Below are 13169 nucleotides of genomic sequence, written 5' to 3' on the forward strand. Positions count from 1 at the left end.
CGTGGTCATGTGGCCGGCATGACTAGACGCCAAAGGCACATGGAACGCTGTTACCTTCCCACCGTAGTGGTCCCTATTTTTCTACTTGCATTTTTACGTGCTTTCGAACTGCTAGGTTGGCAGAAGCTGGGACGACTAACGCGCTCACTCTGCTATGCGGCACTCGGGATTCGACCCACCAAACTGCCGATCTTCTGATCAACAAGCTCAGCGTACTAACCCACTAAGCCATCGCATCCCTTATGCAATTTACTTGCTAGTATATCGGCTTCTGACTAACAGAGTAACTAACAGAGATTAAATTGTATAAAACCAGAAAACTAAAATCATAAGACTGATTTACTTTGCCCATGTTATGCATGCAAATTCACTGGGAAGGCAATGATGCTAGGAATGGTTAGTGGACAAAGAAGAAAGGGCAAGCAAAGAACATGCTGCCTTGATAACATCAAATCTGGTACAAAATTGAACATACAATTGAAAGAAACTGCTTGACAGGGTAGCATGGAGACCATTTGCCTATAAAGTTGCCAAGAGTTGGACACAATTAAAAGGTTAAACAAACATATTAGCTTCTAGTGTATTATGTTTGGTATTCTAAATTTTGCTGATGTCTGCCAAAGTACATTGACTTTGGGGTCCAACACAAATCTTAAGGCTCAAAACACTCAACTTATTGGATGCTAGTTGAACACTAAGAAGAAATCCAATTTTCCCTTATGGATGTTCTCAAACCACTTTGGACTTGAGCCAATATTTTACTGTATTATGTATGGCTTAGAAAGGAGATCACATTTAGAATAAAGATATGTAAAATATACCATCCTACAATTTTTTCTCTGGACCACATCAGTGCAGCTGTTATGGAGATAAGACTGGTAATTTTCCAGAAATCAGTTCTCTCAGCCAAAGGCGGATTGTTCTGTTCCAGATATGAGTTTCCAATTAGAAGAGTAAGCTTCTAGAAAATCACCCAATCATGTCTTGAAAGGTACAGTCCAGAGAAGGAATTAAATGTTAGGTTTCAGACCTACCTTGTCTGGAGGGAGGGAGATCATCTTAACTCCTCACCAGAAGCCAACATGAAAGGATATTTAGTATTGATCCTCAATTTTTCATCTTTTTCATTTGTCTGAAGCAGTGCTTGTTCAATTTTCTGCAGCTTTTGGATGCTCGCCTTCAACTCCTCTTCCCTGTCAGAAAGTCTCTGTGCTACTTTCTCCTCAGTAATCATGAGGTCTATAGTGAAAGCAGAATACGGTATATCTCCAGTTAAAATGTAGCTGGTTAGCAAAACTGAATGTCAGCATTTTCTTTCTCATCATCTATTAAAATACTCAACAAATTTCTACAAATGCCCTCATCAGTCTGGGCTTTGTTTTAAGTGCAGCCAATGATATTTAAAATACTTTATCAGTTTTCTTCAATTTGATGATCTCCAAACATATTAAGATTTCTCATAATCCTTGCTAGCATAGCAACAATTCATTAATTTGAGAACCCTAGTATTGGGGAAATAATCCATAAATATACAACAGGGATGTGCAGTATGAACCATGCACAAATCATCCCTTTTAAAGAATAGTTGATTTCAAATGATATAGCCAAGCCAAAATATGCCAGTTTGATTTATGTGACAAAATGGATCTAATGTACTTGTTTACAATGTAGATTAAAATACAGATTTCCAGTGTGAGAGAATACTAGAAAAAACAAAGTGGAGAATTTCTTTGATGGCAATGTTGCAGTGATAATATTGGCAATGAAAAATGAAAAGGACATGAGAAATGAATGACCATTATTATTTGATGGTTATTCATTATTCATTGGTTACTCAGCTGCATAATCATTGTTCTATTAGGGGGGTCCCTGGTGCTTCCTACAGACACCAATGGCTGCCTTCTCTGCTCTTTTATTACCGTATTTTCCGGCGTATAAGACGACTGGGCGTATAAGACGACCCCCCAACTTTTGAGATGATTTTCAAGATTTTTCGTCTTATATGCCGGAAAATCAGCGAGCCCGGGAAGGCACGCCCTCCCCTCTCACTGTGGAGGAAGCAGGGCAGACTGACATCTGGTGGGAGCCCGCAGGGCAGTTCTGCGCACACGCGCACTCCCCGGCTGCTCCTTAGCAGCTGGGGAGTGCGCGCATGTGCAGGACTGCCCTGCCGGCTCCCGCCCGATGCTCTTCCCTCTTGAGGCAGCATCGCTCCCCGGCTCCTAAGGAGTCCTCAGGGATGCTGCCTCAAGAGGGAAGAGCGTCGGGCGGGAGCCGGCAGGGCAGTCCTGCACACGCGCGCACTCCCCAGCTGCTAAGGAGCAGCCGGGGAGTGCGCGCGTGCGCAGGACTGCCCTGCCGGCTCCCGCCAGACGCCAGCCACTGATTTTCTGGCGTATAAGACGACTGGATGTATAAGACAACCCCCCAACTTTTGAGGTGATTTTCATGGGTTAAAAAGTCGTCTTATACGCCGGAAAATACGGTATATGGAAATCAGTAGCAGTTCAGAATGGGAAGGACAGGCATTGGAAAACCAGTCAGATAATAGATGCTGAGAGCTGCAGAATTGGTAATGGTGGAATCATGGAGAATTATCTTTTTTTCTGAATAAACCAGGGCAACATACATCAGTCTTGCACTACTTGCTCCATATCTGTCAGGGAAATTCCTACAGGTTTTGCTAAATTGAAACAGGGAACAATCAAAACTTTCCAACTTTTTCCCTGCCAAACTGCGACCATTTCAAAATAGTAGAATTTCCCAAACTACAATTTAATTCATTTTTGAAACAACGTATTTTCTCCACTGGGTACATAGCCATAATCCAAATTCAGTGGGCTATAGTAAAGAACTGGAATACTAAAGAAAGGTACTTATCAGATAAGGACCTCTAGATCCATTTAGTCTTTCAGTTTAGCAATGTGAGAATGGGTAAACTGTGGCCCTAGAATGACACTTGTCTTTTGGCTTGCTTTTAATCTTCTACCATGCTGTTTCAACTCTTTGATTTGAATTCTTAGTAAACTTTTAAAAAAGAGGTAAATATTTTTAATGTATAGAAATGTATAATTCAAAGACCTTATATTTGAATTATATATATGACTGCTTATATAGAACGAAGTAGGACTGTTCTGTTTTAAAGTAGGACTGTTCTGTTTGCAATATACAAGACCAAATGTTGCAAATCACAATTTATTTTAAAATAATAAATTTTAAGCAGGATTTCTCTGTGTGTAGTGGTTAAATTTAAATTTTCCTCCTTAAATGGCAAATGTACCAACGAAATCTTGACTGCAAGGTTACATCAGGGAAAGACAAAAAGTACCTTTGATCAGTTGTTTTGTGGTCTTCTGGGTATTCAAAAGTTTGTCAATCATTCGCTCCTGTTGGGACAGATTGTGCTTCAGCATCTCCACTGCCTTGCTTTCTGTCACCAGTTTGAGCAGCTCCCTTCTCATTTTTTCCATTTCTCCAATTCGTTCACTGACAGTAGCCATTGCAAGTACCAAGCTAAGAGGAGAATCCTTATGTCTGAGGGAAACTTAGAAATGCATATGGTTCCTTAATGAAGGAAATGTGAATCCCTACCAAGTTTTCACCTGAAGCCCAGTATAAATACAGGGACCAAATGATCCCTTTATTACAAAAGACAAGCCTTTATTTCAGAAAGTTGCCCGTTAGTTAAGTTAATCTTATATTTTCTTGGTTTTGCTCTTGAATTTTCTTTTGTAAAACAAAGTTATAAACACATTTTTTATTATCCTCTCTCAGGTTTGTCCATTTTTTCAGGTCTACATTTTATCTTTTCCAAGAAATATGCTCACTGTAAGTTTAGGATAGTATAATGGTTAAAATGCTGAATAGCTTTTCCGTATCCTCCATCTTCACTCATGAAAACTCACTGGGTGACTTTGGCCTGCCGTTTTCTCTCTACCTACCTACCTACCTACCTCAGAAGATTGCTGTGGTCAATAAATGGAGAATAGGATGCTACGTAACACCACCTTTTCCTCTTTGGAACAAAAGATGGAATATATGGGTAGTCCTTGACTTACAACCATTTGTTTAGTGACTGTTTAAAGTAACAACAGCACTGAAAAATGTGACTTATGACCATTTTTTCACTTATTGACCACTACAGCATCCCCTTGGTCATGTGATCAAAATTCAGACACAACTAGGGTATATGAATGAATGAACCTTTATTGTCAAAATACAACCATGTGTATGTATGTATGTGCATGTGTATACACACACACACACATGTATACATATAAATATAAACTGTCATAAATATGTTGCAATGTCCCAGGTCATGTGATCTCCTTTTTTTTACTTTTTTCACAAGCAAAGTCAATAAGGAACCCAGATTCACTTAATCACCATGTTACTAACTTAACAATTGCAGTGATTCACTTAACAACTGTCTTGCTTAGGAACAGAAATGTTGGGCTCAATTATGGTCATAAGTAGAGGACTACCTGTAAAGGGTTGCAAGACTGCAAATCCTGAAGAAAAAGTGGGGTATATGAACCAAACAAACAAAACAAGTAAGTTAAAGAGCCTTGGTGGAGCAGTAGGCTAATGCCTCCTTAAGTAACACCAGCTGCCTGCAATTAGTGCAGGTTCGAGTCCCACCAGGCTCAAGGTTGACTCAGCCTTCCATCCTTCCGAGGTAGGTAAAATGAGGACCCAGATTGTTGGGGGCAATTAAGCTGACTTTGTAATAATGCCGCTGGGGGGGGGGGCGAAAGCCCTAATAAGCAGGCATATACACAGAATGGCTCAGTGGGTTAGGACGCTGAGCTTGTCGATCAGTAGCTCGGCAGTTTGGCGGGTCGAATCCCGAGTGCCGCGTAGCAGAGTGAGCGCCTGTTACTCGTCCCAGCTTCTGCCAACCTAGCAGTTCGAAAGCACGTAAAAAATGCAAGTAGAAAAATAGGGACCACTACAGTGGGAAGGTAACAGCGTTCCGTGCGCCTTTGGCGTCTAGTCATGCCAGCCACATGACCACGGAGACGTCCTCGGACAAGCGCTGGCTCTTCGGCTTTGAAACGGAGATGAGCACCGGCCCCTAGAGTCGGAAACGACTAGCACACATGTGCGGGGGAACCTTTACCTTTACCTTTTAAGCTTGTAAGCCGCCCTGAGTCTTCGGAGAAGGGCAGGATATAAATGGAATTAAAATAAAAATAAATAAAAAAATAAAAAGGGCTTCTTATATACAAAAAAGTATGATGTAACAATAGCACAGGTTATGGGAAAGGCCCAGCCAAAAAGCAAGCAAGCTCCTTATTGACATGCACTTCCAATACAGTGCTAAAGCTCAGTGACATAGCGTGGGGGGTGCAGGGGGGGCCGGCCGCACCGGGCGCAACATCTGGGGGGGCGCACTCGACGGCGCCGGGATCCGGCAAGGCGGAGGCACCGGAGCCCCAGCCGGGAAGGGCCTGACGCCCCACGGCGCGCCACACACACACACACAAACACAAACACACAACCACACAGCGTGACTCCTCCTTCAGGCCGCTCCGCCTTCGCTCCGGCGCTGGACGGAAGCGGAAGCCTTCTCTCCCTCCTCCCCCCCGGCAAAGGAGAAAGCGGCTCCTGAGCGTGCACAGAGCGCGGCCCTCCTGCAAGCCCGGGGCTCCGCTGCGGAGGCTCTCCCAAGGCGCTCGAGAATTTAAGCCATTCTGGACATTAGGTTAAGTAAGATAGGTGCTCTATATGTTAGACAGACTTGAAAATGGAAACTTGTGTGGATTTTTGTCTAGATCTCCCAGATTACTCTAGATTCCCCATGATGGCTGGGAATTCTGGGAGTTGAAGTCCACATGTCTTAAAGTTTCAAGGTTGGATGCCCTTTCTCTAGATAACTAAGCTAAGTGAAGTAGGTGAAGCTAGTAAGATAAACTAGTTGCTTTTCTTCAAGGCTTTGAAACTTTTTTCCTTTTTTTTGCAAAGTTTCTCATTAAAGTCTGCTGAATAGTTGTAAATTTGACCCATTTTTCAGTTAACGTTGCAAGGCAGTTTTCTAGGGTAACTATTCTTTCCTTTCCTATTTTTAATGTAGAAACCAGAGAACAGTTCACCAAATCATTTAAGGCCAGTGGTGTGTGTGCGTGTGTGAACTTCTTTTCAAATATGTGGAATATTTTTGCAACCACCTGACTTTGCTTCTGCTTGTAATTTTTCTTTCTTCCATTCAATCATTCTTGGAGACTGTAGTTTTCTTCCTAGGGCTGAGACAGATTGACTGGTCCATGGTCATCCAGCTAGCGTTGTGCCTAAGGCAGGACTAGAACTCATAGTCTCCCGGTTTGTAGCCTGATGTCTTAACCACTACACGACTAAACTGGCTCTCCTGCTTGTAACATAACCCATCACAAATTCCTAGAAGTGAAACACCATTATTTGTTCCAAGCACAATTTGTGGCATGATTCTTTCCTATATCAGTCCCAAGCCAACACTACAGAAATGGTGAGGTTTTCTCAAAGATCAGAAACAAAGATCAGGATAAATCAGGACTGGGAACACCTAACCTCTCATATTTGCCCTGGAAATATGGACTATGTGGTCATGAGGTTTGGAAATGTCAACAGCCTTGTTGCTTATCTTTTATATAAACTCTAGTGCAATCTTCTTCAAGGATCTGTATTTGAATCAATGTTCTTTCCTTTTTTATAAACGATCTGGTGCATGAGTGAAATGGCCAAGTTTGCTGACCAAACCAAATTGTTTAGAGTAATTAAAACAAAACAAAAAGAACAGTAAAAATGTGTTTAGGAAATATATTGGCTCCTTTACTATATAGACACTGGACTTCATCCAATGCTAGTTTTTTGTAAACTTTGCTCTTGGCCTTTTGTGTAGTGAGATCTTTCAGATTACCCATTATAACTACTGGAATAATATCTTCTGTCTCGTATTTCATTTTTAAATAGTTTATGATTATTCCAACTGGGCAGAAGAATAGAGAAGATCTTCATCTGAATATTGGATGGTCTGCCTTACAAACAAAAGTTATTTCATTTCTTCAAAAGCTGCTGGCCCAGGGTTGTATCTATGTCCTCTCTTGTTAATTAACATTCTGGAGTTTTGTGTTCTTTTTAAATCACTTAATTGTACAGCAACTGTCTGATACTCTCCGGGGGTCCCTGCTCTGGAACGAAAGCTGCGTCGGCAGGTTGCCGATCCAACCGTGCATCGGCGATCGGGACCGCCCCCCCGACACACGTCGCCAGCAGCGAGAGTTTCCAGCCAGGCCGGCGAATCTTTGGGGTGAGGTGCCAAAGAGAAGGAGGCGGCTTGGCTTGGATAAGCAGCGTCTGGGCAGAAAATAGGTCGGGCGCCGCAGCAAGTATGAACTCCTGGGGTTCAGCCTAAGCAGGCAAAGCTGCAGGGTGGGTTGGTTGGCTTTTCCGGCTTTGGAATAACCTTGGGAAGCTGAGGCATTGTAAGTTGGAAGTCATTGTTTGTCGCCTAACATGTTGGGTCAACCCCACGCCACATGCTAAGCCATAAACCGTGGTTGGTATCCAGGGTTTAGGACAAGATGGAGAAAACTAGCCAATTGTGGGATCATAAATCTTGATGAAGCCCATCATCGCTCCATGTGATGTATGCACTCAATCTACAAACGTAGTCCAAGCCTATTCACATCTGTTGTAAGGTCATTCTCTCCTGGGGTTTATCCTGACGTCCACTAAGAGTGGAACAAACATGCCCCATTAACCATTTTCAACGCCATGTCCTCTCTTTGTCTCATCCTAAATCACAGCTGAGGCACCTTAAAGTTGCCTTGTTTCAGTTTTAAACTAGCATTTTCCCTCTTCTCCAGAGACCCTTTTTTGCCTTGAACCTAACTCAGGGGTAGGCAACCTTGGCTCTTTTATGACTCATGGACTTCAACTCCCAGAATTCCTGAGCTAGTGGAAGAGACTCGAGTGCTAAAATCCACAGGTTAGGGGGCGCAAATTACTTGCCTTGCCCCGGGTGCTGACAACCCACGCTACGCCACTGCTAAAGCTGAATTTTGGGCAATTAAAAGAAGCTCCGAGCGTCGGTTTCCCTCCTCCCGGACTTCGAACACGTGTAGGTGAGAATCCATATCGTGCAACCACCCACTCTCGCCACCCGTGCAAGCCGTTCACATCTTACCCAATGCCACCGACCCAGACGAATCCAATCCTGGCGCCCTTAAATCTATTAGGAATACGCCACTCCTATTGGTCGCCGCTAAGACCCGCAGAGCCCTGATTGGTCAACTGCATCATGTGATCCCAAAACTGGACGTGTTCAAAAGTTCTTTTCCGCCTGCGCAAACCGCCGCTGTATTGCAAGCTTTTCCGAGTTTCCAAGAAGTAGGAAAGCTAGAGTTGCCCACTGCTGCGATTTTTTTTCGACGCTCCTATTGGAACGGCGAGCGGGTTTTCTCACGATAGCTTCTGATATGACGGTGCAGTTGATCTTCAGTAGAGACTATAACAGTCTTCATCTCGAAAAGAAGCAAAATCTTTAGCGGTTTTCATTTTTTTCGCCGAATTGTGTCCATTTCATACTTCTGCCTCCTAACAGTATCATTCACGCATGTGCTAAACTTTCCCCCCTCCCATTTTGTTTGTGCGCATGCGCCTACTAGTCTCATCTTCCCCACTCAGCAAAGGTCATTTTGAAAGAGGAAAGGTGTGCTCTGACCTTCAACAGACGACAGAGGGCGCTACTTCGCTTAACGGATCTGCTGTCTAAAAGCTTGAAACGGCACTTAAAAGGAGACAGTTTTGCATAAATTTTGTATATCCCCAGGTGTGTGTATAGATGCCAAATTAGAAATAATATATACGATGACGTATCATGAATGTTAAAAAGTGCTAGGTAATTCTAGCTGTTTAAATGGGCAGTTCTTCAAGAGGGCACCTTTAAACTGAGAGTTATTTTCATGGTCACTTTATTTATATAGTGCTTTTATCTTATCTACAGTAGCAATAGTTAATAGGCAAGTATATTTATTTAGTAACAGAATTATTTGCTGATCGTTTTGAGGAGCCAAGTATAAAACTATATTATAGTTTCCTCTCATGCACATACGAGACTGTAATCCTATTAACTATCTTATGAATTATTAAATAAAAACCTATGGAGAAAGTTCAGTTGTTTTTTGGAAAAAGGACCTCTATTTCAGTTTAATTACAATTCTGTCTGAGCCAAGAAGGAGTGTCCATTAGGTTCATGTAGTTCCCATTGTTTGAATCCCATATATTTTTTTGTTTGACCACCTATTTTTTTATATTTAGCCAGACCTGACAGTATAAATGGGGATATGTGTACTGTACAATTTTTGAAATCATCTCATACAGACTGATGTTGCATAATGCTCCTAAGCTGCTCAACTGAAGATTTAGCAGCTTGATAATATTCACAAACAGATCCTACTCTAACCCAGTGATAAATCCATCTATTTATATTCTGAAAAGACTATGGACAATGGACTATGGACTATGGACTATGGAAAAGACTATGGACATCATTCACACATAGGAGTTATTCTCCCATGTATTTTCCAAAGTAATGTGTCATTTTATGCTACAAGGCTTGTATAATCCACACAAGCCTGATATGACAACTCCAGGCAAAAATACATTTACTGGCAACCAAAAAAAAGGGAATAATGTAAAAAAACCAGAGAGGAGGATTTTACACTACACCCTGCACACATGCACACACACAAACACACACACCACACGATATTTTCACAGTCACATTAAAGAATCTGGCCTTTATCAAAGGAGCTTCAGAGGCAGAATAAACTAAAAAAAAGCTGTCAAGGCTTTTAAAAGTTCAGTTCCATCTTTGAAGGCTTGAAGTGAAGAAAGGGTTCTTTTCACTCCATGTGATTTCATAAGCTTACTGAATGCTTAGATGTTCTGGGTTATCAGCAACAACTCTTTTCTAAAGGGCAGCTGTCCAGAATGGGATGATCACTGTCCTGTACTTTGTGAACGCCATCTCCTTCTGATTTCATGGATATTTGCCAAAACGGATAAGAACAAGGGCCAATGAAATCAACAGTCGTAAAGCAGAGTCATTTAAATCCATAAAGAAAAGTAAAAGTACATGACAGGGGAGTGAAACAGAAAAGGAAGAAAGATACGAGGCCAAAGAGTAGGGAAGAGGTCAGCGATATTTTTGTCAGAGGAGGAAGAAGTAAAGCAGACAAATTCTGGATGGAGGGCAGACCCAAATAAAAGAGCTTATTACAATCTACTCTATAATGAGTAAAGTAGCAAAGAAGCACTCCTTCTGCACTGCATTTGTGTCTGAGTGCAGCACAGTGCAATGTCTGGTATGATTTGTGTTATTTTTTTTTCTCTGTGAGACTCAGTCTGACTTATTTGTGAAGCAAATCATCTTCAGCTGCAGAGTCTTTAAAACTAAAACGCTTAATGTTTCTGTCCCTTAATATTTCTTTTTGGGGGTTATCAATATCAAGCAGGAAGGAGCATGGGAAATCATCTTTGTTCTTGAGCAAGATCTCCTGGAATCCCCTGGAAAGAAGTGGAAGTCCACCTTCCTTAAACCAAAAGGCCGCGGTACAAAATGCTTTAAATAAAAGTTATCCCCCCAAACCTTTTGTTTTTTTGGATGGTGGGTTTTATTTTGTTTATTTGTTTGTTTTGTAGCCAGGAGTCATAGGACCACTAAATTTTAGTGAGGAAATTGCAATTGCGATGAGTTTCCCAACCACTTTTAGGTGGACAACCTGATTGCCTAAGCCCTAAAATAGACTAACACCTTTTTTTTTAAAAAAAAGTAATATCTCCCAAATTCCATCCTCCTCACTCCCTCCCAAAAATAAAGAAAAACCTTCCCTGTGATTTTACATCAATTCTACATCATGGCCTCACGTTGTTCAGATAACTGGCCCTGGTAATATGGCCACCTGCCTTCCCCTCACAATTAAATATTGACTCTACCCTTGAAAAAAATACCCCTTTGTGATTTAGAAGATCTTCCTCTCTGCTCTTGGAGGCTATTACTCAGGAAATATCATTTTAAAAGGCAAGGAGAGAAAGAATAATTCTGCTGTGGTCCATTGCCACATCTGGACCACATTACAGTTTTAGATGGGAGTGTGAGAGTAGATTGCAAACATACAATGTGATCCATACTAGGTGTACAAGAAGTCATCTTAAAGTTGTACAGTATTTTAAAAATGCCCATGGCTTCCTTAGAATTAGAATTAACCAAAAGAAGAAGTTGGGTAGACTTAAATCTGGGACTCTAGGCCATCTTCTTCGCCATTATAATGTGAACCTGTCCAGTATGTCCAGATGATAGTTCAGTGCATCTTGCAAACCAGAAAATATAATTAATTTGTTGAACCATTGTTACTACTTAAGTAAGGGCAGGTAAAATGTCAAATATCACATATGAAAATATAAAATGAAGAAAGAAGAAAACACGGCAGTGTGAGCAATAACAGCATGCTTCAGTATGTTCATGTAATTAACACCCATCCTTCATGAGCTGCATCGGTTACCAATTTGCTTCCAGATGCAATTCAAAGTGCTGGTTGTTACCTACAGTATAAAGCCCCACATGGCATAGGACATTTTTACTTGCCTTTTTACTGCCTTTCTCCCATAACATCTGCCCAGCTGATTCAATCCTGCAGGGTATCTTCAATTAAGTAATGCTACCTATTGCACGGGTGTCAAACTCACCACGTCACGTGACATGTCACAATGGATCATGACACTTTTTGCATTGCCCGAGCTCTGGTGGGTACAGCCTCTGTATGATGCAACCAGCCCGTGGGCTGGCAGTTTGACACCCTGATCTATTGGGAACTTGGAAGGACCCCTTCTCTGTAGCAGTGACTGCCCTCTGGGATGAGGTTCCACTTCCCAAGATCTGAATGGCCTGATTCACTCTGCTGTTCTTTGTAAGAGCCATGAAGATTTGGTTCTTCACCCAGGCCTTTGAAGTGGGAGTGGGAGACCCCTCACTTCATCACACTTTCTATCTTTTATCTGTACTTTTTATATTTTATTGATTTTATTGCAACTCTTTTGTTTGTTGTGAGCTGCCCAGAGTTGTTGAGAGTGCAATACATGATTAAGACAATATGCTGAGTAAGTGACAACAAGGTCAAGGAAATCAGGAGATCCCTAGGAAAGTATTGTGGAGGAAAAAAATGTATTCCTGCTTTAAGAACCTGGAAAGGAGCTCAGAAAAAGGATGAATCAAGGATCCCACCTGGATGCCGAAACTGATAGAGAACCGTGAAGAAAGGGAAATGATCAGAAATCAGATTCCAAGAGATCTCTTGAAACTTATCAGGGGGAGACTTGACAGATAATTGCCATTTGTGCAAAGAGAGGCGGTAAGAGGCAAATGGGATTCAGAGGAGAGGGGACCACTGAAGGGAGAAAATCAATTTTCCCCTCTGCATAGCCAATCAGAAAGGGAGGGAGGGAGGAAAGCAGTAGGGCAGATTTGTGTGTGACATTTTCTTAATATATCGTACACACTGCTATTTTAAAGTACAGTGACGGGCCGCTTAGCAACCCTTCTTTTCCTCTATCCTTTTCCAAGCTAGAGAAACCCACCCAAGAACCACACCACCCCGCGCCTTTGCCTTTTCTTTTCCCGCCCCTCGACAGCTGCCCTGAATGTGGTAACGAGCACTAGACCTCATGCGGATTCCCAGCACGCATCCTGTCCTACCCTCTTGTGTTTCTTCTTGTAGAAACAAGAGGCGCCTAGTTACGATCCCAGACGCGCCGCTTCTGCTGCGAGAGGCGGGCGCAGCGGCACGAGCCAATCGCCGCCTCTCGCTGGTCACACACACACACACACACACACACACACACACACACACACACACACACACACACAGAGAGAGAGAGAGAGAAAGATATGGCGGGGGGGGGGGAGACCGAGGAAGCGTCAGTCACCATGGACAGCGCCTAAGTAGCCCGGCCCAGCTTCTCTCCCTCACTCTCGGATCTCTTCCGCAGCCCCCACCTCACCCCGTTTTCCCCTTCTCTGCCTGTCCTTTTGGGGTGGTAAACCGGCAGTGTGCTTGCTTTTGCAAGGAAGGGGTTACTTCGAAAGAAGTCGGACACCACATTATCCAGACAGAGCCGAGATGGGGCGTTTT

The 13169-nt window shown here is 42.5% G+C and overlaps 1 protein-coding gene across 1 annotated transcript in view; it reads right to left on the minus strand.

The window, feature by feature from the left end:
• Positions 1-8342, minus strand: part of SPC24 (SPC24 component of NDC80 kinetochore complex) — a 14853-nt gene extending 6511 nt beyond the window's left edge. The window contains exons 1-3 of the mRNA XM_083354601.1: positions 8165-8342; positions 3329-3544; positions 1095-1239 (exon numbers count right to left, since the gene is read on the minus strand). Of these exons, the coding sequence (XP_083210727.1) occupies positions 1095-1239; positions 3329-3500 (317 nt within the window). The 5' untranslated portion in view covers positions 3501-3544; positions 8165-8342. The remainder of the gene's footprint in view (positions 1-1094; positions 1240-3328; positions 3545-8164) is intronic.
• Between the last annotated feature and the right edge of the window lie 4827 nt (positions 8343-13169).

The sequence above is a fragment of the Vipera ursinii genome (genome assembly GCF_947247035.1).
Source record: "Vipera ursinii genome assembly, chromosome: 2".
Classification (NCBI taxonomy): Eukaryota; Metazoa; Chordata; class Lepidosauria; order Squamata; family Viperidae; genus Vipera; species Vipera ursinii.